Here is a 26,641-nt window from a genome sequence, read left to right as displayed (position 1 = left end):
AGTATATAGTGATTAAGGGAATGCCCTTAGGTGCTAGACCGAATCCTGGTCCTGACACTTGCTAGCTGTGTGATTAGGTAACTTGGCTTTTCTGTTTTCCATTGGTGAAAAGGAGATATTAATAGTATCTACCACATAGGGCTTTTATGAGGATTAAATGGGATAACACATAAAATGTAGAAGAGTGCCTGGGATACAGGAGGTGCTCAAAATGTATGGATTTAAATGGGAACGATGTGATGGAAACAGTGCCTACCTCAGGCGTCCTGCACCTGCTGCGTGTGCTCAGACAACCCCACATTGTAACTAGAGGAGGGATTACTGGCCCCTTCATCCTTTTTCCCTATTGAGGTAGGATGGTCTGTATAAAGGTAGCCACAAGTCCCCCTCAGGGGTCCATCAGATGGGGAAGGAAGCCCGCGTGGGGGCTGGTTTCTGGGGATCAGCCCTGACGGTGAAGAGAGACCTGGGACTGGGCGAAGGAAGATCAGCTGTCTTATTAAAGATGTGACCAGGCGCCCTCTCCTGATCAAGGGCAGGAATAGCTCTGGCCCAGAGTTTCGGGGGTGGGCCCCACGGGATCTCACTCCTTATTATGTGCTCTTCCCTTTGCTGAAATGCCCCGATTGGGTTCTGGGGAGTCAAGTTTAGGGGAGGGGCGCCAGGCTGGGGCCAAAACTGGTTTAGTGTTTTAAAAGGGCGAAGCTAGATAGCTGGATAATTCGTCTAGATTGGGGTGGGGGGTGGATAGACACCGGGGTCAGGAAATGAGAGAATTCGGGGCTTTCCTGAATTAACTGTATGTTCTTTCAACAGGTGATGGAACGCTGCTGAGAGGTAAGGTGACGAGGTGGCTTATCCAGCGTGTCAAACCCAGTTGTCCGGGGCTCTTCCGGCTGCCCCCACGCAGCCGGAATTAGTGGGGCAGACCAGGGCTGGATCGGCATGGCATGAAGGGACGCCAGATTAAGGGGGACAGCTCTGGGTCCTGGGCCGCAGAAGCGGGGAGGGGCCTGCAGAGCAATTGGGCTCAGTTTCCTTGCCAAGTTCCGCCTCGAGCGCGCCGGCCCCGCCCTCGCCGTTCCCGCTCCGCCCCGCCCCCTGCCGCTCGCCCCCCGGGCCGGGCCTGGGTTTCCCCCCGGTGCTGCCGGCTCCCGGCCTGCGCCGGCGCGGCCTCTTCGCCGCCGCAGCCTGGGTGAGTATGAGGATGGGTGTTCGGGGCTGCCGGGCAGCCCCACTTGGGGGAGCTCGGTCACGCGGTCTGGCCTCCGCAGGGCCGGGCCCCAGGCTGTGGGGGTCCCGCCGCCTGCCCAGGAACCGCTGCTTTCCTCCTGGCTGGCTGAGCTGACCCCTTTCCCCACTGCTCCCCGATATGGGCCCGATGTGCCGGAGTGAGCTCTCCCGGCTTCACTCCGCAGCGACTCCTGGTCCAGATTCTACCAGGAGGGAGGTGCGGCGGTGCTTTGCAACCCCATAGATGAGTTTGAAATCCCAGTTCTGCCAGTCGTTAGCCAATGACCTTGAGCGAGTGTTAACCTCCTTGAGCCTCACTTTCCTCTTCTGTAAAATGGAAATATACAGGCTATAGTGCTTACCTCATAGAGTTATATTGTGAAGATTAAAGAAACAATGTATATCTAGTTCTGAGCAGGGTGCCTAGTACTCATCCAATAAGTGTGGATTTTGGACTGGAGCCTGAAAAGGTGTTTGGGGATCTCTGGAAATAAACTAGGGATACTCCTGAGAAAGCAGTTTTCAATGAAGTAATACCTGTGTAGAAGTTAGAGTTGACTGGAGCTGAACAGCTGCCCTTCAGATAGGGAGCTTCCTGTCCTGAGGCCTGGGACAGTAGAATGACCCAGTTGGTATGGACTTATTAGTAATCCAGATCACACAATCCCATGTTGTATAACTGTGAAAACAGGCCCAGAGTGGTTAGGTGACTTGCCCAAGGTCACACAGCTAAAAGGGAGGTTAGGTATACCTCCAGGAAATGGAACAGACTATTCCTGAAACCTTATCATCCCCTGCCTTAGGCACTGCCTATTCATTCCCTGAGGATCTGCTCTTCAGTTTTGGGGTCCCAGTGATTCCTGAGTGATCCAGAGCAGCTGGCTTCAGGAAAGGATGTTGGAAAGGGGCACTAGTACCATTACAACCACAGAATTTGGATTTGGGCTGAGTGGGGAAGGTCTTTGGGGATGATCCAAACAATGTCAGAATGTGCTTGATTTGGGAGGGCCACCAGAATCACTTCCACCACTCCCTGGGAAGCGTCTGGCCCCCTGGAAGTACTGGAGCTTGAGCAGTTGGGGCAGGCTGCCTGACAGAGCCTGGCAGAGAGGTGGGTGGAGGAAGATGGATGAGAGGCATATCCACCTGGCATTTTCCAGATTCCAGGAGGAGGCTGGCCTCCAGGAGGTCAGGGTTCTTCCTGAGGGCGGGGCCAGGCAGAGCTGGAGCTTGATCTCCAGGCCGGGCCCTGGAGTCCAGAAGGGCGTGCTCTTTGTGTATCTGAGTCAGCCATAGTTTGGCAACAGGACGCCTAAGTTCTGAGGATGGCGTTCCCTCAGGCTCAGCATGTCGTTTTGAGAAAGGATCTTCCTCTCTCTGTGTCTTGGTTTCTCTGTCTTTAAAATGGGAACAGGGCTAACTCATCTGTATAGGATTTGGTTTTTTAGCTTTTTTCCTCCTAGGGACAGTTTCCCCTTCTCTTTCCCCTCCTTACCTGACCCTTCTGCCCAGAGCTCTGGCCCAGAGAGGGGGCGTCAAGGAAGGCCAGAGTGCAGTGTGTGATGTTGAGCGCCATGTCGCCTCACTGCTGGCTCTTCCTTCTATTTGCTGTGTGACCCTGAGCCACTCCAGTCCCTGAGTGCTGCCAGTCTCTTGGCCTCAGTGTCCTCTTCTATGCCCTGGGGTTGGGGCTGGACTAGGATTGCTGGTGTATACTTGGCTGGTAGTATAAGGCCTGACCCTAGATATCCTCATCTCATTGGAGGGGGGCAGACCTCAGACCTTACCTGGTTTCTGGAGGAGAGTGGACAGGCCCCTGGGGACTGGGAAGCCTCCAGAAGCTGACCAGGCAGCTCTCTTCAGCAAACAGCAAGCCTAGGCTAGCACCAGGCCTGATGCTGCAAAGCCTTTCAGTCTCTAAACACGTGAGGCAGCGGGTGGGGACAGGCAGGGGGTTGGTGTTCTGCTGGCTTCCATGGAGTCCTTGCCACTGTGGACTGCAGTGCAGGCACACAGAGCACACAGAGCCTGGGAAGGGACTGAAGGTGCAGAAGGGCCCTGAGCCAGTGGATGAAGCAGAGAGAGCCGATGGGAGGCCCTGAAACATGGAGGCTCCAAGGTCTGGGGGAGGAGATGGGCCATTCTGACCCCTGGGAGGTTTTAGGATTGGTTCCTGAAACAAGATAGACTAGTTCAACCAGCTCCTGTCAAGCCAGGGATAGGGATGAGAAGTTTTCCTGACTTACTCAAGCTTCATCTTAGCATAGATTTGGTTCATTCTTTCCTCTGAAATGGAGGGTGAATGTTCTTATGGGAGTCTGAGTCCATCTTCCTCGTCCTGGGCAGTAGCTGTCCAAGCTTAGGGGCTCGGTGGCTTCCTTCTCAGATTCCCCCCACCCCACAGCTAAGCTGAGGACTGAGCACAAGGGCTGGCTTCCCCACTGAGTACCAGCCTCACTACCTTGGGCCCTGACAGCACACCACTCCATCCCCAGGTCTGACAAGATGTACCAGGTTCCACTGCCGCTGGACCGGGATGGGACCCTGGTCCGGCTCCGCTTCACCCTGGTGGCCCTGGTCACGGTCTGCTGTCCACTTGTCGCCTTCCTCTTCTGCGTCCTCTGGTCCCTGCTCTTCCACTTCAAGGAGACTACGGCCACACACTGTGGGGTAGGGTTTGTTTTGGGGGGGGCATTGATACCTTGTATTCAGGCCTAATCGGATCTGTTTTGAATCCTGAATCTCTTGTAACAGAATTAGCCGTCACGCATTACTGGGCTGCTGGGGGTGCCTGCAAATGGAGGTCCCAAGGACTAGGCTCCCTCTACCTTTCATGGAGGTCACTGGGGGCCAGGGTCCCTAAAGTTGGACAGCTCCAGAACCCAGAACCCAATCCTTACTTCACAGAGGGGCAGATTCAGCAGCCCCAGGGTTTTCTGGAGGGTAGAGAATAAGACTGGGCTAGAGGGCACTTGGGGCTTCTTAGTGTGGCTCTGTTGTGGGCTGCGCTTGTCTCCATGGGAACGTGATTATGTAAGTGTGTGTGTTAACTGTGAGGGACATGACTATAATGGCTTTGACTGGGGTCTGTGTGAGAGAGAGACTATATCTGTGCCTGACTGGGGACCTGATTATATGTATGTACATGTTTTCTGGGGTAGGTCCCATGACCTCTGAGGTACCCTAGGTGTCCATATACCCTCTTGGATAGGGATATGGGATGTTGGGCTAGAAAGAAAGTTGTGAGTTCTTTCTCTGTAGATTATTGGAGTAAATGGGATAAGACCTCTGTGAACCTTTATTATCTTCCTAGTTCATCTGCTGACTCTGTATTACTTGAGACTCAGGGACAGCCTCACTTTCCCCATGTCTAAAACAGGGTTCAGAATTCTTGTTCTCCTCCTCAGGGTTAGTGTAGAACTCCAAGTAGAGGAGATGGGAAGATGGTTTGGGAAATATGAAGCGTGAGGAGCAGAAGGAGGAAGAGGAAAAGGAGACTGTTAAGTTGGAAGACAGGGCAGGAGGGAAAGTTAGACAAGGGTCTCTAAGTGGGAAAGAGGACATGAACCCTTGGACTAGCCGCACAGAGAGCTCAGAAGGCCCCCAAATAGCTGAGCTTCCCACCTTCATATAAAGAGCATCTGCTCGAGAATATGGGGTACAACCACGACTGGGATCTGACTGGCAGGTGTGGGGGCCCACTTCATTTGTTCATATGTCTTGAAGTTTTTCCTTCTTCTTGACTTGTCAGTGGGTGGATGTGGGCCTTGAGTTGGCAGCCAGTCTGGTGAGACTTAGAACTAGGAGCCGTCAGAAAGAAGAGGACTGGAAGAAAAAGGGATGACCAGTTGATCTGAAGCGGATGATCAGAAAGGATTCATCCAACAGCCTCTCCTGACCTGGTTCTCACTTTAGATAATGCATCCAGTATTCTTTTACCCTGGCCAACTCCTCTTCATCTTGCAAAACCCTTCTCAGGTGTCTTTTCTTTCCGATAGGCTTCTCTAGCCTCCATGGGGCAAGCTTAATCACTCCTTCCTCTGAGTGCTCATAGAACTGGTGTTCTCTCATACAATTCTGTCATGCTGTATTTGTGTCTCTCTTTCCTACTAGGCTGGGAGCTCCTTGAAGGTGGGCACTGCGTCTGAATCAGAAAGTATTTGTTGAATAAATGGATAGGACACCTGCCTCCCACCCCAACACACAGCAGCCCATTGCCCTGGGAAAAGGAAGGCATGATATAATGCAGTCATAGTCCATATGGAAAATTATAATATTTGTATAGCATATGAAGTTAGACGGAATAGGCTGTTTGCTCTGGCCCTTGTGGCAGGCTCCAAGGGATAATGGGATCAATAACCTCAGCATACTTATAACCCATTCTCAACATACTCCTTGGGGAGCTAAGGCATAGGTAGCTGCTGGAAGGGTACTTGGCCTCTCTTGGGCAGGACTAGGCCTAGGGACCCCAGGGGTATTTTGTCCCTACTCCCTGGGAGTACTGTGATGGATCCACGTGGAGATTTTCATATACGATCTGGATTTCTCACCCAGATACTAAAGAAGTATCCTTAGTCTGTAATTAGATGATTTTGCCTCTGCTTGCATGTCCCCAGTGATGGGTGGGTCGGGCTTCTCTCCTTTCCAGGCAGCCGATTCCAAGGAGACTTAGTAACTAACAATTAGCAAGCTCTTTCTCACAGTGAGCACACCCTCTCTTTCTGGTGGGTGTCTGTCCTAGCTCTGGCTCTGCTTTAAGACCCTCGGAGCTACTTTTTCCACCTGGCTTCCAGACAGCCCTGCAGAGATGGGACGGCAGTAATGCAGGGTCCCTTGAGTTTTCTCTTCTTAGGTAGCATGGTTCCGAGTCTGTCAGGCAATCCTTCTAAGACACATGCCACTGGGCTTGGCCCAGTTGATCACTATTCTCTTCGAGGCCCTGATCTGGGCATAGGACTTCCTATGGCCTGGGCAGTTCAGCCCCAAACAGGACTGTTCTGTTCCTGTTACTGGCTGATAGACCTCTGTGAATGCAGCCTGTGCTGCCACTAGCTGTTTCTGCACAGGTGCAGGCTGGTCACTGATACCTCATGTTCAGCCCCCTCCAGATTTCTTTTGGACCCTGAATCTATTGTTTAAGATTAGCTAGCTCTCTGATGGGGCCCAGCAGACATATTCAGTCCTGCTCGAACACAAAGGGGCTAAATCCTATTCTGCTTTGTCCCTTTCCCTTCCCAGAAACCTGCTTACATCCCTGGACCCCACCCCCATCTCTGGCAAGGGGATCTGCTGTGGGCTGACCTTGGCCGCTATCACTTCTTACCTTTGCAGAGTGTTCTGGGATTTATGACACGGCCTTGTTGGTCCTGGGAAGGCTGTGTGCCTCAGCAGGCGTGGAGATCGGGGCACTGTGGGCGGGAGGCAGGCCCTAGGGAACTGGGGGTGGGACCCTGAAGTCTTAGAGCAGTCTCAGTCTGGCTAGAGCCCTCAACCCAAGCCCCGGATCCTTCAGCACCCAGTGTGAGTGTCCCTTCGTACGCCTACCCCCACCCCAATTCCCCGAAACTGAGCTGGACCAGTGTGGACTGGGGTTCCCTTAATGGAGGGAGGTCTGATTCCCATAGGGAGATTTGGTTCTAGGCCTTTTAATCCAAAGCCATCTCCATCTGCCCCCCAGAAGGAAGCCCAGCTTGAAGGGTCATGGTGGTCAAGGGGAGTCTGGGAGGGCATTCTCTGTCCAGGGGAAGAAGGGAGCAGAAAAAATCCACCCCCTCAGTCTGGGTCTCTGTTTCCTGGCTCTGGCCCAGCACGGCAGGCTCAACCTGAGCAAAGAATCCTATGATCCCCAGATTCCTGAAAACCTGCAATTGGGTGACATGGTCTTCTCAGAGAGGAAGAAGATAAAACTCTGGGCTACCGGAGAGACCCTGGTATCTTGAGGGTCAGGATCCTGCTGGCCTGAGGCTTAGATCATTCTGAGCCTGGGGGTGGGATGGCGGATAGCCTGTGGTCCCATTGAATAGGTTCTGGGCCCTCCCATTGTTCCTAGTTGAACTTGGGTGAAGAGCAGGAATGTGGTCAGACAGGGTCAGTAGAAGAGCTTGGGCCACTCTGAGCCAAGGGTCCTTTGTCTGGGTTACTTGCCCTGAAGAAGACCTTGGCTTAGAGACTTAAGCTGTCAGGTGGCAAGAGGCCTTAGTCCTAATGTTTGATCCTTGCATAGTTCTGGGCCTCGGTCTTCCCTTCTGTGATATGGGAAGAATAACCCTTCCATCCTCTGACCCTTTTCCTGAGGGTCATGGGAATGAGGCAGGCCATCAGAAGTCCCATGTGCAGGCCACTGGGAGCCTCGATTCTCCAGACTCTTCCAGAGGTGAAGCTATAAGAGCAGTGTGCCAAGGGGACTCCTATGAGCTGACCCTGCCTCTCTCTGCTGTCCTGGCCCTTCCCCCTTATACCTCCTCTTCTGCACTTTTCTTTTTCCTTTATGCCCTTCCTACTCTTTTACTCTGCCTTTTCCCTGCCCTCTGAGGAGCTAGCTCTAGAAAATGCCCCACTTTCCCAGGCCCAGGTATCCCCACCAGGCCCCAAGTTGTGTCCCTTGCCCTGCCTGAGCACCACTCCCTACAGGATGTTCTCTGCGGCCTCCCAGCCCTTGGACCCCGATGGGACCGTGTTCCGGCTCCGCTTCAAAGCCATGGTCTCATGGGTCATCACTTTCCCTGTGTTCGGCTTCTTCTTCTGCATCATCTGGTCTCTGGTGTTCCACTTTGAGTACACAGTGGCCACTGACTGTGGGGTGAGTGCCAGGCTCCCCAGCGCCTGGGTCAGGGCCAGTTCAAGAGATGGTGATAAGGGTAGAATGTCAGAGTCGGAGAGAAGGCACAGGGTGAGAGGGGAGGGGGATAAAAGGATGGTGGGGTCGGGGGAAGTCAGGGGGTGTGTTTTGGGGAGAGAGAGCCAGGGAAAGTAGATTCACAGTCCTCCAAGACTAGAAGAGGATTGTAGAGGGTACAAGGTGGCAGAAGGGGAGGAGGGGGAAGGGAAGAGAGAGGGAATAGGCAGGAGAGATCTCGAAAGGGAGAAGAGGGCTGAAGAAAGACCAGACTGGAAAGGAAGCCAGGACTGTGGGCTAAGATGAGGCCAGGAGTGAGAAGTAACGAGTGGCTTTAGCCCAGACAAGAGGTCTGACCTGAGAAGACCCCAGCCCTGCCTTGGGTTCTTCTAGCTTGGTTTCTCCTCTGGCAATCTCAGGCCCCACAACCTGAATCCTCAGAGCTCTGCCAGCTGGAAACCTAGAAGGAGCCCCTGCTTCTAAGAGCAGTCCATCAAGCCTTTCCTGAGGGCCCAGAGGGACGCAGGTTCTGTATCAGGGGCATGGAGTTGAACATGGACTTGCCCTTAGCATCTTATTCCTGCAAGAGACAGACTTAGGCACAGATGTTCCCAGCACTGTGAGATGAGATTCCTTCTGTGATAAAAGGAGCACAGAGTTGGTGGGTTCAGAAGAAGCTCTTCACCCAGCTCAGAAATCAGAGACTTCCTTCCTGGAGTGACGGTCGGGGTGAGGGGAGGGGAGTGAGGGTCCGGTAGGGGTGGTGTGGGTGGGAATTGTTGCTGTGGGGGTGAAGAAGGATTTTCATGAGTGCCAGGCTGACAACTTTTGATTTTATCCAGGGGACAATGGGGAGCTTTGGAAAGATTTTAAGCAAGAAAGGGACATGATCAGATTTGAGGTTTAGAAGACCATTCTGGCTCCTGTGTGCAGAACAGATTTAAGGGCAGCAGGGCAAGAGCAGGGTACAGGGGTTTAGTTCATGGTACAGGAGGTTCCAGCGGAGATGGGGACTATGAGGTTAGAGAAGAGGGGATGGAGTTCAGAGAGGAGTAGCAGGTAGTTCTGATAGAAATGGGAGCTGTGAACATATAGTGGTTAGTACTCTGCGTTGTGATAGGAATAGGAGTTTTTATCCAGTTGGCAAGGGATAGGGAAGAGAATGGGTGGTAGGAAATAAAGGTCATCCATAAAAGTCAGGGGACTTTTATCTGAGGCCGAAAGAATGAATCTGTAATGGTGAAACATGAGATGCTATGATAAGTTTTTGGACCCCTTCCCTTTACACCGTGTGGATTTCTGATCTGCTGCCCTGCCATAGATCCACTGAGTCATGTCCTCCAGGCCAAAGGGTTTCTACTCTTGGGGAAAGGAATTATGCTCCCATCTCTCAGTACCCTTAGCCTTGGGCTTTTTGGGGAGGGGGATTTGGGTACTGTGTAGCTAGGCTCTGATAGATTCTATGTTGCTTGTTGCTGGCATAGTTGGTGAGTAGGGACCGTTAGTACTTGGGATGGCAGGGGTGAATATGGGTACCTATACCTGATTGTGTATGTGTATGTGTGAGAGAGAGAGAGTTTGAGTGAGTTGATGAGGGAGGCAGTTCTTACTCTTTGAATGCTGTGCCCACCCCTAACCTGAGAGGAGCTTGCGAGGATGGGATGAGTAGCCACAGGGCCCTAATTCTCTAATCCTCCTGAGGCATCCCCCCAAACTCTGTGTCATCTCTACCCTTTACCTATTTCCCAGCATCAGTCAGGGCTCTGGGCCCTTGAGTGCTCTGAGTTCTCCCAGCCAAGCCTTAGATGTTGGTACAGTTCTCCTTAAAGTAGCTGAGGTTGGGGCAGGAGTTTTCAGAATGAATATTCTAGGAAGTGAAGACAACACTCCCACTAACCCTACACAGGGGACCTACCCAGAGAAGCAGGGAAGTCAAGTGAAGAGGCTTGGAGGTCTCAGCAGTGTCCAGTCCAGATATGACTCCCACGTGTCACTCAGAAGCTGGCCTTCCCATGGTCAGTAGCCACATAGATCACATATGTTTTTGCAGGCTTTTCAGGAAAGTTTGTCTTCTGAAAGCCATTGCTTATACTCACTGCAGATGCCTTGCATACATTGTATTTAGTATTCACCATCACCCTGCAGGGCAGGTGATATCCCTATTTTGCCAATGAGGAAAAGCTCAGAGAGGTAAAGTGACTTGCTCAAGGTCACCCAGCTTAGAAAGGCAGAGCTGGGATGCACACTCATTGCCTCCAAGCTGCCTTATCACTGAATATCTGAGACTGATCTTGAGCTTTAGTACCTCAAGTTGTACCTTGAGAGCATCACACTCTGAAAGCTCTGCACTGAGCTGCCTCTGACAGTGCTGGGGGGAATCCATCTCCTTTTCTGTGAAGGCTTGAGAAGGCTCTGGCTGGTCCCACCCCAGGCCCTCCCCGGCCCCGTGAGCTGCTTCTGTCATTGCCTGCCTTCCCAGCCACTCTGAGGTCCATTCAGCATCCCCACTGGCAGACAGGAAGGGATCTTCCAGAACTCCACTATGAAGACTGGTCCTGCTATCATCACAGCAGGGTCATTCGCTCTCTGGGTTTCTGGGCTCTGGTACTGCTCTGGCTCTTGTTGAAGGTCTAAAAGAGTCCACAGAAAGTGTGGGCAACAGACTGGTAACTTCCATAGTTATGGAGTCCTTTAGAAATGCAGATTTTCAGATTCCAGACCTTCTGCATTCTCACACAATCCCAGATGAGTTGTATGCATATTAAAGTTTGAGGCACACTGCTTTAGGCATTGGAGTCTAAGAGATCCTCCTCCCATTCAAGGTCTTCCTGTTCCCAGCAAAACTACTGTTTACCTACCCTGCATTCTCTCACTCTCTTGTATAAACAACACACCAGTCCTTGCAGTTGTATCATATTATCTCCTCCTTCCTCAGCTTCAAAGAATGACATTCCAGTTCCTTAAGAAATGAGGAATTCCAGGCTTTGAGAAAAATGGATGAGAGATATACATAAGAACAGGGTCATTTTCTTAGACTACACCAGGTTAGGAACACCCACTTTCTTCAACATGATCAGAATGGAGGTATTCTTCTGGCCCAGCTCCCTTGGGATCTCCCAGCACCCTCTATTGCCTTTCTACCCCTGACCAAAAGAACAAGTGAACTGAAAGCAGTCAGGAAAGGCTCGGTTGGGAAGTGAATCCAGCTCTGTCCCAAGGAGGCTCAGATGTTTCCGTCCTTGGGACTGAATCTGGGATGCTGGGCTCATGGACCCTACCACAGTTCTTTATCCAGGTCACAGCCCTGTGCTGTGGGCCCAGAGAACGTCTGAACCTGGCTGTAGCTTTTGCAGCCGTCTTTAGGGAGATGGAGACGGTCCCACTCTGCACCCACACGAACCCCAGGCTGGCTGGGGAGTCAGAACCAGGCACAGGAGGATCTGGGACCTGGAAGGGGAGGTCTCCCTGGAGAGCTGTGAGGCTTTGAAGGAGGACTTCCTGGAGGGAGGGGACTAGAGCAGAACCTTCTGAGTGTCAAGGTGATTATTGGAAGAGAAAGATCTCAAGGTGGGCGGGGCATCAGGGGGTCAGCGCCCAGATGGGTTACAACTCTCTAGGTGCCCAATTACCTGCCGTCGGTGAGCTCGGCCATCGGCGGAGAGGTGCCCCAGCGCTACGTGTGGCGCTTCTGCATCGGTCTGCACTCAGCGCCCCGCTTCTTGGTGGCCTTCGCCTACTGGAACCATTACCTCAGCTGCACCTCCCCGTGTGCCGGCTACCGCCCGCTTTGCCGCCTCAACTTCGGCCTCAATGTCGTGGAGAACGTCGCGCTGCTAGTGCTCACCTACGTCTCCTCTTCTGAGGACTTCAGTGGGTGCCCAGACAAGGGAAGAAGGAGCGGGGAAGGGTTCGGGGAAGGGATGTCCTTGCCCCCTCCCTGCCCAGGACCTCCCAACGTGGGGCTTTGCGTGCTCCCTGCAGGGCATGCTCCCAACCCTCCTCTCTCCCTCCAGCCATCCATGAAAATGCTTTCATTGTCTTCATCGCCTCATCCCTCAGTCACATGCTCCTCACCTGCATCCTCTGGCGGCTGACCAAGAAGCACACAGTAAGTCAAGAGGTACGGTCTACCCCTAGTGGGGCTCCAGGCGGCCCAGAGGACAATCAAGGACACTCGTCCTCAGGATGTGGGTAACGGTGAGGTGGAAACTGGAGTTCTGTGGCAAACTGGGGCTAGGGCTGGACCTGGGGACAGGGGGAGGGTGATGGGTCAGAATCTGGGGTGGTTTGGGTAGTGTGAGAAACTGGAGAACATTTCTAGAAGAGATGGAGGCTCCATATGGGAGTAGAGGGAGGGGCAGCACCTAGGCTGCAGCAGGTTAGGAGCACTGAGTCCTGGTCTGTGGTCTGTAATCATTCCAGTCTCACCGCCCCCCCGCCCCCGCCGCTTCTCTTCTCCTCACAGTATCTGGAGGTGTTGGGTTGGTAGATAACTCCAGGTAAAACTTACTCTGTCCCCCTGAAATGGGAGGGACCCACTGCCTCATTGGCCTCATTACACCCCCAAATGCAGGGCTATGAAATGCCCATCATTCCTGCTGCCCATGCCTGTGTCCCCTCCCATGACCAAGGATGGTAAGACTCAGCCCAGGAGTTGGGGCCAAGAGGGGAGACTGTCCACACACATCTAACAAGCTGCAGAATGGTCACAGAGCTCATCCCCTAGGATCGCAAGTCCTACAACTGGAAGCAGCGGCTCTTCATCATCAACTTCGTCTCCTTCTTCACGGCTCTGGCTGTCTACTTTCGGCACAACATGTATTGTGAGGCTGGAGGTGAGACCAGGCGAGGATTCCTGGGTGGTCACAGTGGCCCTGGGACAGCTGTGATGCTTCCTGTGTCATGTGTGGTAGGGCAGTGAACTTGGGGGCTGCCTGCCATTGTGTTCCAGACTCTGCGTAGTGATGCGGTGGTGGTGGTAATCTAGCAAGAGGCCGCTGGAGGGTAGAGAAGTTAGCTGATCAGGCCCTGTTCCTCGTGTTCTTGCTGCAGTATACACCATTTTTGCCATCCTGGAGTACACGGTCGTCCTGACAAACATGGCGTTCCACATGACAGCGTGGTGGGACTTTGGGAACAAGGAGCTACTCATTACCTCCCAGCCTGAGGAAAAACGGTTCTAAACCCTTCTCTCCTCCTGCTGGGGAGGAGGCCCACTGCCCAGAAACTAGGAACAAGATACCACTCTGGCCTTCCCTCACCCTCTGTGTCCTCTCTGAGCCCTACTGAAGCTAGGGGAGAGGGGAAGGAGGGAGGAAGGGCCCAGGACAAGGTTTGACCCAGCCCTGCTGGGTTCTTCTTTCCCCCACTCCATGTGTAGGCACAGAGGCCTTTAAGCAGCACCACTTGTACCTGAGAAGCCCCAAGAAGCTGAGCTGGCAGGAGAGCTCCACCATCTGGTGCTAAAAAAAGTCCTGAGGTTCATAACCACCATCCGGTTCTTGGCCTTTACATAGCCACCTCTCGCTGAGGTCAGGGACCACTGAGCAGTGGCTGCTACCAGAAAACCACAGCCATTTCTCCCCACGGGGTCATTCACTTGACTCCTGCTAATCATCTGCTCTGCACATTCTGGCCTGTGACCACAGGCCCTTGCTAAGGTTGCCCAGGTGTCCTAGTCCTGACTTCACCTGTGATTTGGTGTGTGCCCTTCCCTAGCTGTGCCTCCATATGTCTGTGGATGAAGCAGGGGTGCAACGGGGTAGGGGGGAGTGTATGATTTCCGAGGGCTCTGCCATTCTGCTTCTCCCTGTGGAGATGGTGGTCTGTACCTAAAGGATGACCTCCAGAAAAAGCCCTGGCACATGTATTTCCTTTCCCTTCTGAAATTGCTGACTTAAGACTTCCTCTTTGGCGAAGGTGCCAGGTAGCGGGCTCAGAGGCAGATTCCTGCCCCGAAACGGGCTCTCTGGTGTTCCCCCCAATCCTCCCTCCTGCCTTAGGCCCTGTGCTCTTTGGGGTGTACATTTTATTTCAAAGGGAAATAAATTTTTTTTGTCAACAGTCTGGGCTAGGCTTACTTGTTTGGAGGCTCATCTCTTTGTTTAATGGAACTGAGGTGGGGAACAGGCTCCAGGACAGAGGGAATAGTCTATGACCGGTATGATTCCATGTGGCATCCCTCCCTGGGCCCCCCACCCCAAACACACACTTAGGCCTTGGACTCTCCTACAGTCTAAGCCGATTTTGATGAGCAGGAGTGACTTTCTCTGCAGTGACTCCAGGTTTGGAAGCTTTGATACCTGGGAGAGCCTTAGGTTGAGGCAAAGGCCTGAGTGCTAGCCTCAACACTGTCAGTAAAGATTTGTCCCCGTGGGGGTATACGGGGACAGTTCTCAGGTGCATGACTGTGAGAGCACCTACCTGCAGGCTGATGACTCAGCCTCTCCCTTTATGGTCCTTAGATAAGGAAGTTTCTCCTCTTGCTTTGCATCCCAGACTACTGCAGAATCTGTGGCTGGGCCCCACGACAAGACGGGCCCCTCCAGGGGAGCCCAGAGCTTTGTTAGGGAAATTGGGGGGTGGGGGGACCACAATGAAGTCTATTGTCCCCTGTCCCCTCTTGCAGGAAACAAAAGGCTCCCAGTCTCTGGGGAGCCCTAGCCCATGCTTGGTCCCTGCCCAACCCCCAATGCCCAGCACAGAGGGAGGAGCCAGGGCCATGGAGACAGGAGGTTTTATTGATGCTGATGGGGGTAGGAGGGGTCCCCAGGAGCCCGGAGGGAGTGGGGGTGGGGCTGAGTCAGTCAGCGGATGCTAAGGCTTAGGCACATGAGGGTGGTTAGGGCACATTCATCTTCTTAGGATTCTGTGGCTCCTTCTCTGGGGCAGGGAGAGCGCATCATGAGGGCGGAGCAATCGAAGAGCAGCGAGGGAGAGGTTAGGGATGGCAGAGCGCTCCTAACCTGAGAGAAGGCACCACAATAGGCAGCAACATCTGGTCAGTAGGGGAAAGTGGGGAGGGGGCACCTGGTTGGCTTTTTGGGGAGGGGCCCATCCTTGGCCTGGGTGAGCTCTCAAGAATACCTGGTGTTCCCAAGCAGAGTGGGGCAGGGCCCAAAGCCCCTCTCCCTGTGGGCCTCCTTCAGGAGAAAAAGGCACTCGGGGAGCCCCCTTGGCAAGGGGTGCCAGAATTAGTCCTTAAGGCACAGCTGGGGGCAGACAAGGCGCCAAGGCACAAAGGCACAACTGGTTGCGGGGGGGGGGGCGGTCAGGGGCAGCCTCCAAGCTGAGTGCCAGGGTCACAAGAGGACGCAGGACCGCCCACGCTTGACAGGCGTGGGGTTGAGCACAGCCCGGACAGCCTCAGCAAACACTTCCTTGACGCCGTCCTGCTGCAGGGCCGAGCACTCGAGGTAGCGCACAGCGTGGATCTGCTTGGCCAACGCCTGACCCTGCTGCGGCGTGATGGGCGCCTGGCCCTGCTCCTTCAGGCGCCGCAGGGTGTCAGGCTGGGCTCTCAGGTCCTTCTTGGTGCCCACCAGGAGGATGGGCACATCAGGGCAGTGGTGGCACACCTCTGGATGCCACTTGTGCCGCACATTCTCATAGGAGGGCGGGCTGGCAATGGAGAAACAGATGACAAACACGTTGGTCTGAGGGTAGGAGAGTGTGCGGAGGCGGTCGTACTCCTCCTGGCCCGCTGTGTCCCACAGGTTCAGGTTCACCGTGCGCCCATCCACTGCACTCTGGGCGCTGTAATTGTCGAACACTGTGGGGATGTACTCCTTGGGGAAGGCGTTGGTTGTGTAGCAGATGAGCAGGCATGTCTTGCCCACGGCTCCATCGCCCACCACCACACACTTGATGCTCTGCATCGTGGGTGCAGCTGGAGGCTGGGCCTCCGTCCCGTTCTGGGCCCCTCTGGATGCAGTGACCTGTGGACAGACGAGAGGGATACTCTCGGTTAGGGATCCTGGGAAGAAAGGATGGGGGCATACAGAGGGGAACGAGCTCCAGATCTCGTAACCTGACACCATCCTGCAATCCCATCAAGACAGACCACAGACAGACAGACACAAAATGGGAGACCGGTCCTGAGACCAAGCAAGGATGCTCAAGAACAGTAGAATAAGACAAAAATTTGATTTTCCCCTTAATCTTCTATCCCTTTCCTGAGATCACGGCTTGTGCCTCTGAAGAATCTGAGGGGCTTCTGGACTTTTGGGCAGAGAACACAGTGTCATTAAGTACCATCACTGGTGTCAGACTGGTCAAGGGTTCCACCAACCAGTCAAATATGATTCTCAGGCAACATATTTAAGTTTCCTAAGCCTCATATTTTCTCATCTGTAAGATGGGGATAGAGCTGGTGAGAGTATAAAATAAGCTAACATGTAGAGAGTGTTTGGCATGAGGCATGGCACACAGGAAGTGGCAAATAAGTCAGCTGCTGTAATTATCCGTGGGGTAAGTTTGAGAGGAGTCCCCGTTCCAACCATCACCTGGTCACCTCTGCAGCTCACAGGGCCTCGAGGTGAGGAACTGCCCTTCCGAATTCTGGAACAGAACAGAGCTTCCAGAAACCCTGTGATTATTTATACTGCTGTGGCAAGGGTAGTCCGCTAATTGACTACTTCCTCTCAGCCACGGGGGACTTTTTCTGGCTAGTATGTGACTTCCTTTCCCTGCAGCTCTCTCACAACCAGGTCCCTGCTCCCTGGGAGGGGACAGCTCTGTGTATGACAGTATGACACACCCAGTTCTCTTAGCTATCTCCTGCTCCACCCAAGCGCTATCATCCCTGGCCCATCTTCTCCATTTCACTTTATACACAGCAAAACTGTACCCTGGTCTGCCAACCCTTATCCTCCAACCTGTCCTCTCAACTATTGGTCCCAAAGCCTCAAAAATCAAATTTGGAGGGGGCAGGGGGGATCTACCACTGGAAAGTAGAAAAGGAATCCTGGTGGTGTGGAACCTGCATAGAATCCAGGGCTTGGTCCCTCCCAGCTCCCCCTCCCAAGCCCCAACTTCCCCTGGGACCAGCTGGGAGGGAAGTGAGTTCATTCTATGAGGCTGCCTCTCTGGTTTACAGTAAAAATATTTCCATCTTATTTGCATGAATAAATGTGTGTTCAACCTCAGGAGAGCAGATAGAGGGCCTCAAGGGTATGGGTCCAGAAAGAAGACAAGGACCCTCGGGCACTTGAGAATTTGGGACTGGAAGTCAAGAGAACTCAGCCCAGTCCTAGCCCCAGGGCTGCTCTGCTGCCAACTCACTGCAACCAAGCAAGAGGCACTTACCCTCTCTGGGCCTCAGTTTCCCAATCTGTGAAATGGAGAGAAAAAAGCCTGTGCAAGGATACTAAGTGGATGAGATGAGATATTAAGGAGCCTGGGGGCAGGGGACAAGATGATGGAGATAGGAAAGGCCCCTGGGAGCACAGGGTGGGGGTGGGAAGGTTGAGTCAGTCAGCAAACGCCTAAGACCTTGGCACTTGAGCCCAAGTCAGGGCACGCTCATGTTCTCAGCATTCTGTGGCTTCTTCCTTGGGGGAAAAGAGACAGCATCTTGGGGAGGGGGTGTTGGTGCCATTCCTCGTGTCCACTGGAAGGTTGAGGAGAACCCAGCATCTCGAAGAGCAGATGCTCTCCAGGCCTGTAAATCGTTAGCTACACACAAAGCAGGGGAGTAGGCATGGCTGTGTGACCAGGAACTCCTCCCCTCGAGCCCAGCACTGGGCTGGCCCAGGCAGGAAAGGGACTCTGGCTGACAGTCACAAGGCCTGAGAGACCAGAGTACAGCTGGCTCCAGGCAGCCTTCTTGGGAGGGGTTATCAACCAGCAATCAGTAAATCAGCCCTCAAAGGAGCGAGGAGGGAGTAGGAAGCTTCCGGGCTGGTGAGGGAACAGGGACTGACACCGGAAAAAGATCACGAGGGAGGTAGTGTCCAGAAACCAGCAGGGCAGAGGCATTACAACATAGGGCCAAGGGCACCAGATCCCTGACTCTGACCTCCTGGGATCACCTGCTGGCTCTGCCCCTTGACTAAAAGCCCTCCACGGTACAACCCTTTCAGATCACATGGTATCACATTTTTTTCATCCTAACAACTCACTGGTACTATTCATACTTACAGATGAGGAAACAAACCCAGAGCAGTTAAAATAACTCAACATCACACAGCTAGTCAGCACAGGACCCAACATAGACCCCCCCCTTTTTTTTTTGAAACACAGACTCCAATTTTGCAATCCAAAGCCCTTTGCTTTCCTCAGTGTGTCACACAGCCTCCAAGTGACCCTAACCAGCTGACTTTGTGACCTTAATCCAGTAACTCACTTCCCTTCCTGGAACCTCAGTTTCTTCATTTATAAAACTCACCCTCCCCGTCTCAAAGGGCAGCAGTGAGGATCCCGGGCACAGGGTGGCCGTGCTTTATAAACTTGGACGTGGGCTGCACAGAGAAGGTGGCAAAGGCAAAGCCTTTCATACCAAGAGGCAGGAATCACTGAGTACACAGGTGACTGAGAGGTGGCGGCAGCCCACTTCTCCCCATTCAGGGATAGTTCAGACCCTTATCCTCTCTCCCAGGGCAACTCTTTTCTCTGAACACCTATGGCCTGAACTGGGTCAAATAAGTTCCCATAGCTCATTTAAGGAGGGTGCATGCTCAAAAGGTAGGATCTAGCCTGTACCATGCAGGATAAAGGAACAGTCAATGCTGTAGGAGGCCAGACAAGGACAATGGCCTGCCTGGGGTTGGGGGATTGACTGTAACTTATTCACTAGGCCACTTAAAAAAAAAAAAAAGAACTTTTGTTTAGTATGTAAATAAACATTTGCAGATTAGTATAGTCTTAGCCATATTATAATGACTTGTTCTGGCTTTCTATTCTCAGCTTAATTCAGATCATGCCTGGTCCCTCATCTTGGCTTTCAGAGTTCTTCATAATCTGGCAAAGGTTTTGGAGTCAGATAAAGAATCTGCTTGCAACGCAGGAGACTCGGGTTTGATCCCTGGGTCAAGATTCCCCTGGAGAAGTTAATGGCAACTGCTCCAGTATTCTTGCCTGGAGAATGACATGGACAGAGGGGCCTGGCAGGCTGCATTCCAAGGGGTCACAAAGAGTCAGACACAACTGAGTGACTGAGTACTCTACAAATTCCACAGAGCTGGGTTTAAATCCTAGTTCTGCCATGATGAGCTAGGTAATAGTATCAACCTTATAAGGCTGTTATATGGATGAAGTGCATTGATACACAATGTGTATGTACTAAGCAGGTACTTTGAAATGGGAGTTCCCTGCTCCAGAGGGGTCTTCACTGTCCTATGTAAACAGGCCAGGATCATTCTGGCCTCTGAACTTTTCCTCTTGTTCTCTCTGCTGCCACTCCTTGTCCCCTCTCAAATCTTCCTGACTCAAGGCCTAGATTAAGTCTCATGGTCTCATGAGGCTACTGAATTCTCCTTTCTTTGAACTTCCACAGTATGGCCACCCTTGTAACCCTTCTTTGGCTCTGAGTCACTCTCCTGCAGCAGTCACATACAAGTTCCTTAGCTTGTGGATGCCCCCCTGACCAATACTGAAGCTTGATCTCCTCTACTCCCCCACCAAAAAGCTGAGAACAGGCTTCTGATCTGCTTGCTTCTGTTTCAGTTACTGAGATCTGCATAAACAGGTCAGAAGTCCAGAACTGGACTGACACCTCCATAGTCCAAATTGCAGTGCTGAATCTTACTGGACAGGAGTGGCAGCCAAAAGCTTTGACTGGGATAGGCAAGAATCTTTCCTCCCAGTACCAGTTTGACCTGGCTCCCGCTGGGAGCACAGTCCAAGGGGCTCATCCTATCTGAGCATAGTCCCCAGAGCCTAGCCTGTACCCAGTGGGGACTGGTCTTGGGGTGTGGCCCAGGCAGGCCCAGAATGGGGGAGGGAAAGGAAGCAGTGTATTGCCTGATTGCCAGATCTCTGTGGCAGTTGTAGCAGGGGAAGTGTCCCAACTGGGAGTGGGGGAGGGGAGGAATAGGCCCTAAGAGCCGGGGGAGTATGAAGGCAGTGGGAACTTACTGGAGCCTTCTAATCTGCCTCCCTGACACAGGAGAGATCCCCTCCTGCAGTCCTCCCTAAAACTCACCCTAACCATACATCACTCGGGGTATTCTGATCCTAGGCTCTGGCCACATCACCCAGATCCTCTCCACAAGCAGCCTCCACATTCTCCTCCATAAAACACATCAAGTAGCCACATTCACTGTCCTGGTGAGAATCCAGCATTTCTCCCCCATTTCCATCCTTCAGTCCACCATTCAGCAGCTCAGAAGACTGCAACTGCCTCAAAGAATCCCCTAATTTGTCCTCCAGAGCCAAGCACCACTGCCACCTCCTCCAGGGAAGTTTTTTTGTAAACCACCCAAGTCACAAATGACTATTCCATCCAAGGTCTGGGTCCTGATTTTCTCACAGGTGCATTCTATCTCAGTCACGTGGAAGCTTATCTGAATCTCTTGTCACTAAACTGGGAGGGCCTAGAGGGTAAGGTCCTGGCTATGTCTTTCTGGGCTAAGCATGGCATGCAGTGGCTGTCAGTAAATAGCTGAATGAACTCAATCTGTCCTTCATGTCTTTGCACATGGGAGTTCCTCTTCCTGGAATTCTGCTCCCCTTCCACTGTCACCCCACTCCACAGCCTCCCAGTCCTTCAGGGCCCAGCTCCATTCCCCAGTTTCTCAAGGACACCATCCCTTCTTCTGCCCCACCTCCCCCAGTACTGTTATTTAGGTTCATTGTGCTGAACTAACACAAGCTTCATGAGGAGGGAAATCTGTCCTGCCTACTTCCACAAGCCCAGCAGAGGGCTGAGCAAAACCTGCAGACTGACACACACCTCCTCTCTCATCAATTCAGACTTTGATTCTGGGAAGAAGGAAGAGCCTCCAGGCCCAGGAGACACTAGACAAGGGTAACTAACTTCCTCCCCTTGAGTATGATTTAGGGTAACTGAGGGAGTGCCCTGTCCCTCAGCTGGAAAAGTGAGAGGGGTTGGAGCAGGCATAGCTCTAGTCCAGTGGTGATGAGGAAGATGGGTAGGAAAAGTGGTACTGATGAGGCTAAGGACTGAGAATATCTGAAGACCAGGGCTGGTCAAAGATGAGGTCAGGGTCATGGTCATGGTCAGTGTTAGAAACAGCTTCAGAAGTTCTGCCAGTCTGTCTGTTTGTTTGAAGGGGGGAGTAGGAGAGGGATGGTACGAAGAGGCTCAAAGGGGCTGCAGCTGGGCTAGCAGGAGGAAGCTGGGGGAGACATGAGGTCAGCATGGGGCTGGGACCAAGCCAAGGGCTGAGTCTTGCTTTTTCTTCCCCTTCTCCCATCAGCAGGGACAGAACCCGAGACAGCCTAGTTCCCAGCCTTTAAAAAAAAAATTCACGCTGGAGAATTCTCCACCTCTTGCCATTCTCCACCCTTTAGCCCCCGTGGAGGATCCTGCACTCTGCAGACAGAGTAGGGGATGGAGGGAGTTGAGTCTACCCACTAGGGACTGGGGAGGAGGAGGGTCCAAGACAGCTATAGCTGGGAGGGCTGTGGGAGGCTGGGACCCTTTCACTCAGTCCCAGCTCCTCTCCTTCTTCAACTGGTGCCGGAGTACCTGGGGTGCTCCACACACAGCCAGCCCCAGGGCCAGCACAGCAGGCTGGGGGAGCTAAGGAGGCTGCCCCCCTCCCCCACCAGGCAGCACAGAGGAAGGCTGAACACTTGCTTCCTCCTCCTTCCTCCTCCCCACTAACAGCAGCTCAGCAGTCCTGGGGCCCCACAGAAGGCTCGTGAAGTGGCACTTCCTTTGCCTCTGCTCATTTCACACGAGGCTGTACAGAAGTGCCATCCTCCCAATCCTGCCTCCCCACCTGAAAATACCCAGAGACCCAGGGCTGCCCAGTCACTTCAACACCGCCCCAGACCTGAGGGGGTTTCCACAAGGGAAAAAAACATCAGGGAGGAAACTCCGGCATCTATTTTCCACTGTCAGTGGGGCAGAGCTGGAGCCGGGCATCGGGTACTCCCCCATGTTGCTGTCCCCTGGCAAAGTCCCTGACTCTCTGGCCTCTTCTCTTGTGCTAGGGGAAAGGGGCCACACACCCAGACAGCTACTTAGACCTGTTCAAGGTGGGGTCCAGAGTAGAGGGGCCTGCTCTGAGGAGCCTCTTGAGGGAAGGAGAGTCACAGCTATCAGTATTCTGTATGCTCTCTGGAGCTATTGATAGGCAACTCCTTACTTCTGAAGCTGAGCCACAAGAGAGAAAGCTGACGAGAGTTATATACAGGATTGCGAGTAAATCCAGGACAAGGACCTGAGTCTCCTGACCTCTAGCCTGGGAATGGGCCCACTGCTCTGACCTCATTCAGGATGACCCTACCATGGTTTATTCCTTCAGGAAATGGGCCAAAGGGGCCCATTTGACATCTGAGCCCGTTTTGCTTCCAGGCCCTCATGCCTAGTGCTGGGGCATCCGTGATTCAGAACTGACATTACTGGACAGCCAGCCATTCTGTCCCAGCTGAGGAGAGCCTCCTCTAGGCTTGAGCTCTGGGGGAGATGCCCTACCCCCATGACATGAGGACAAAAGAGGAAGCTGGACCCTGGACAGGAAAACCAATCTGTTCTGGGGAGGCGGCCCAGGCTTTGTCTTTGGTTCCCCTCTTCACAGAACCCTAGGAGCCTCACCACTCACAGGTATACACTGTGTATGCAGGAGGGGTCTTTAGTCTGGGCCCCCCATCTTCTTTTCAGTTGCTCAGCTATCTGCATTCTAATATCTTCCCAACTGTCTCACTACAGCCACAACCTCTCAAAATCTTCCTGCTCATGACCCCCTAAAAATTTAAACCAGCCACTTCATCTGTCATAACATCTTGCCAGAAACAACTCTCCGTATCCTAGATTCTCAACCAGGATCTTGACCTGAGTCACTTCTCTTCATGTCAAGAGACCCTGACCATAGTTTTTTTAGCCAAGACCTCAATGGCAGCCTCCTATCGCAGGTACATATTCCTCACCCCCACCCTCTGCAAAATATTTCCCCACTTAGATTCCCCCCACCTTGGTTACATTTTTCCGGTGGTGACTTCCATGCAGTTAGCTCAAACCTTCAGTGGGGCCAGGTCTTGTCTGGGAGAACCCCTGTTTCATCCATCCTATCTCTACTCTTAGAATCCTGTTGGTTGCTCAGTTATCTAAAATTAGTACTGGTTTGGTAGGTGGGAAGTCAGGACTCCTGGGTGGTTTTTTAACTTAGCCTTGATGCTGGGAAATTCCTTGCATATATGTCCTCCCTTGAGCTGGGATTTTTATGCAGGTCCTTGGGACTTCCTGCTGGGGCCAAAACTCTATACCTCCCAGAATGTCAGTAGGAAACAATCATGGGAACAGACAACTGTGAGAAGGTAAGGAGACATAATGGGGCACAGGAATGGCCCTTAAACCTAGCTGTGCTTGGGAATCCCACAAAAGTAGCACTTGCTCTCCTCCACTTGTCTTCTAGTGGAGAGAAGTGAATAGAGTAGGCCTGAGAAGGCAGAGGGAAGCATGATCTCTCAGCATGCATCCCAAAGGCTCTAGAATGGAGACAGCAAGGCTTACAAAGAGCTAGGCTGGATTTCAGTTAGACTTGGAAGAAATTCCCGAAAGAGAGGGAATAAGCTCTTAGGTGAGAGGGGGAATATTAAGGATGCCTGAGGAAGAGGGGTAAGCAGAACTCTAGAGAGCTTCCTGGTCACCAAGGCTTTGATGCAGCCCAGGGCACGTGGGAATCTGGCCTGGGCAGGCCCTGAAAGCAGCAGGAAAGAGCAGGCAGACACCTTTGCCTCATACCCCTCTTTTTTTCCTGAACTGGAACTAAGACATTTAAGATTGAAGTTAAACCAGCCATAGTCTTCCCTCTTGAACCCTGCACTTTCCTTCCATCACACTTAGCTGACCTGGTCCCCTTCTCCCCACCAGGAGGTGCTGGAACAAGTGAGCAATGGAGTCAGGGACTTTTAGGCTGTCCCCCAGGCTCCAGGCCTGGCCTCTTGACCAAGCACCTAAGGGTCTGGGAGATTTTGATTTCCCACGGCCTCTCTCACCAGTCCTATTCAATATTGTGTCACTCTACCCTGATACTCGAAATGCTACAGACTGCTTCCTCCTACCTAACCACAACCTCACCCAATGCAGGTTCCCTTCATTCTGCTGGCTTCCCCTGCTCTGGGCCCTCTCAAGGCTGAGGGCAGTTATTTTGTCTCCAAAAGATAAAGATATGTACATGTAGACACTTGCACGCACATACACATCTACAGGTTTTCCAAACCCTTCATCACTTTTATCAAGGGAAGGCTGCAGCCCACCTCATTGAACTAGGGTGGTCCAGTTCCCCAAAGCGGGAGATTCGTTACTGAAAGGGAAGAAGACAGGGATCCATCACAGTGAGGGCAGATGGAAGAATCAAGAGGGTGGATATGTGTGCGGAGCCAGAAGCTGGGCAAGGAAGGGAGCAGAGAGGCCACAGGGAGAGGACAAGGATGGACAGAGAAGCAGGGCAGGGGAGAGGTCAGGGGCCAGGCATGACTGTTGTGTTTGGGGGAAAAGCAACTGAAGAGGATATGAGAAGAGGGTGACAAAGGGTTCGCGGGTAGAGTCTGAAGAAGGAATGGAGGAAGACAGAATAACATGTAGAATTCAGGGACTAACAATGGGGGAGAGGGAAGACTAGGCGATGGCTCATCATTTTCCAAGGCTAGAGTCTTTGTGGCCTCCCAGAAGCCCTATTCTCTCCATCTCCTAAAAAGAGTTCTGCTCTCAGTGAGGCCCTCTCGCTAAGGATGATCAGCACCTCCGAGTAAGAGCCCTTCCACTTCTGTAACAGGGGAAGACCTGGTTCCTGTCCTTCCTCCGTCTACCCCGCCAATAAGCAGTGCCAGGCATCGGCCAGCTAGGCACAGCCGATGTTTGCTCACTACAATACTTGTTTCTCCGTTCCAGAGATGGAGAGGTTTTGCTTCAGACAGAGACACACAGAGAGAAGCACTGGGGTCGACCGGGGTTCCCCCACCTCCTGAGCACAGAGGACCTTGGGCTGCAGTCTGGACCGGCCTTGATCTTCCAGGGAAGGAGCTCCTTCTCCGCAGCCCAGGGCTTCAGAGGCAATAGACAGCCTCTCTCTCTACCTCACAAGTGTCACAACTGCCAAAGCAGTTCTCTAGCCCAGGGGCCCCTTCCCCTCAACACACTTCAGAACAGCCCTCCCGCAACTCCTGGGGGCACCCCATCTCTGAGTCTCATCTCCCAGCTCTGAGCTCTTCCCCTCAAGAGACTTATCTCTCGGAGCGGGAGCCCCTCCGACCTCAGGAGTCCCTCGCGGCTCCCAGGGGCCGGTATCGCCGCCATCGGTACAGGAACCTCCACCCTCCCGGAGCCGTCGCCGGGTCGCAGTGGCTCGTGCCCGTCCCCGCCCCGCCCGGCCGGCCGCACCCGCCCAACTTGGAGCGAGCCGAGCACCTCCCGCCGCGGCCTCCCGAAGCCAAACTTCCCGGGCCTGCGCTCGCGTCCAGTCCCGGGCCGGCCGGGCTCCCTTTCCCCGGACCCTCAGCCCGCCGGCCGGGGCCGGGCCTCACCTGGTGCCCTCCCCGCTGCGGGGGAGCTGGGGGCGGCGGCAGTGGCTCGGGGCTCGAGAAGGAAGTGAGAGCGGGAGGCCGGAGGAAGTGGGGGGGGCGGGCCCGCCGGCGGGGCGGGGCGCGGGCGCGGGCCGGGCCGGGGCGGGGCCCGACCAGGAAGTCCGCGGGCCGGCCCCCCCCACCCTGGGTCGCCCCCAGCCGGTTGGCCCCCGGCCGGGTGCTGGCTCCCTCACCCCAGCCCTTTACCTCTGAGGCCCTTTAGGTCAGGGCGTCTAAGGTCAATCCTCCCAGTCTCCTTCTTGCCACCCGCGCCCCAGCAGAGGCCCTAGCCTAGGCGCTTGGGTTTTGTGCCCCTCTCACCGTATCTTGCCCCCACCCACCCCTGCGAGAAGATGCTGAGAACGGGCGCCCCTAGGCCTGGTGCCTTCAGTCAAGCCCCGGCATCGAGCGATGGCCCAGGCTGGGATTTGGCCAGAATGGGTCCGGCTGGGACAGTCCCCACCCCTGCCCCGAGCCCCGGGGGAGCGCGGGGTGGCGGTGATTCAGCAGTGGGAAGGCCCCAGACCCCTGGGAAGGGTGCGGAGACTGGGGGAAGGGGAGCTGGCGTCAGCACCCGGGGAAAGACAAGATCAGCAGAGGCGCAGGCGGAGCCGCGGGCCCCAAAAACAGGATGTCGTGTCGTCGTTCCGCACCCGGCGGCTCCGCGCGCCTGGGCTCCGGGGAAGAAGCGGGGCGGGGCCAGGACGTGGGGCTCCCCTCGCCCCCTCTTCTCGCTGGGGCGCGCAACTGCTTGGGACAGAAGGACCGCACCCAGTCCTGAATCCTGCCGGGGCCCTGGGGATGGGCGGGTGCGCGGACTTGTGGGCGCCCCCTGGTGCTTCTGCTCTTAGGCCTTGCGCGTGGAGCTCTGACTTGAGAAAA

General features: G+C 53.8%; 2 protein-coding genes across 4 annotated transcripts; one reads left to right on the top strand and one right to left on the bottom strand.

The window, feature by feature from the left end:
- The first annotated feature begins 1,100 nt into the window (after positions 1 to 1,100).
- PGAP2 (post-GPI attachment to proteins 2) lies at positions 1,101 to 14,121 on the top strand. Of its 3 annotated transcripts, XM_052652567.1 has the most exons (7): positions 1,101 to 1,195; positions 3,729 to 3,903; positions 7,864 to 8,032; positions 11,686 to 11,938; positions 12,082 to 12,188; positions 12,795 to 12,903; positions 13,121 to 14,121. In XM_052652567.1, the coding sequence occupies exons 2-7, from the start codon at positions 3,770 to 3,772 to the stop codon at positions 13,249 to 13,251; spliced, it is 903 nt and encodes a 300-aa protein (XP_052508527.1). In that variant the 5' UTR covers positions 1,101 to 1,195; positions 3,729 to 3,769; the 3' UTR covers positions 13,252 to 14,121. The 3 variants fall into 3 exon arrangements, with proteins under 3 accessions (XP_052508527.1, XP_052508529.1, XP_052508528.1); XM_052652569.1 differs by lacking the exon at positions 7,864 to 8,032 and having other exon boundaries at positions 12,082 to 12,176; XM_052652568.1 differs by lacking the exon at positions 7,864 to 8,032.
- Positions 14,122 to 14,788: 667 nt separating this feature from the next.
- On the bottom strand, positions 14,789 to 25,789 carry RHOG (ras homolog family member G). Its single transcript, XM_052652570.1, has 2 exons — positions 25,721 to 25,789; positions 14,789 to 16,005 (listed from the first exon to the last, which is right to left on the bottom strand). Exon 2 carries the CDS (start codon positions 15,943 to 15,945, stop codon positions 15,370 to 15,372), a length of 576 nt encoding a protein of 191 aa, XP_052508530.1. The 5' UTR covers positions 15,946 to 16,005; positions 25,721 to 25,789; the 3' UTR covers positions 14,789 to 15,369.
- Positions 25,790 to 26,641: the final 852 nt, after the last annotated feature.

Source organism: Budorcas taxicolor, chromosome 15 (assembly GCF_023091745.1).
Source record: "Budorcas taxicolor isolate Tak-1 chromosome 15, Takin1.1, whole genome shotgun sequence".
NCBI lineage: Eukaryota > Metazoa > Chordata > Mammalia > Artiodactyla > Bovidae > Budorcas > Budorcas taxicolor.
Note: the sequence above shows the minus strand (reverse complement) of the source record. Positions and strands in the feature narration are given on the sequence as shown.

What these genes read in the sequence shown, in the direction of transcription:
- PGAP2 (XM_052652567.1), top strand. Translation starts at nt 3,770, where the DNA reads ATGGGACCCTGGTCCGGCTCCGCTTCACCCTGGTGGCCCTGGTCACGG. An exon ending in CTACGGCCACACACTGTGGG is followed by an intron (nt 3,904 to 7,863) that starts GTAGGGTTTGTT and finishes CACTCCCTACAG; the next exon opens with GATGTTCTCTGCGGCCTCCC. An exon ending in CAGTGGCCACTGACTGTGGG is followed by an intron (nt 8,033 to 11,685) that starts GTGAGTGCCAGG and finishes ACAACTCTCTAG; the next exon opens with GTGCCCAATTACCTGCCGTC.
- RHOG (XM_052652570.1), bottom strand. Translation starts at nt 15,945, where the DNA reads ATGCAGAGCATCAAGTGTGTGGTGGTGGGCGATGGAGCCGTGGGCAAG.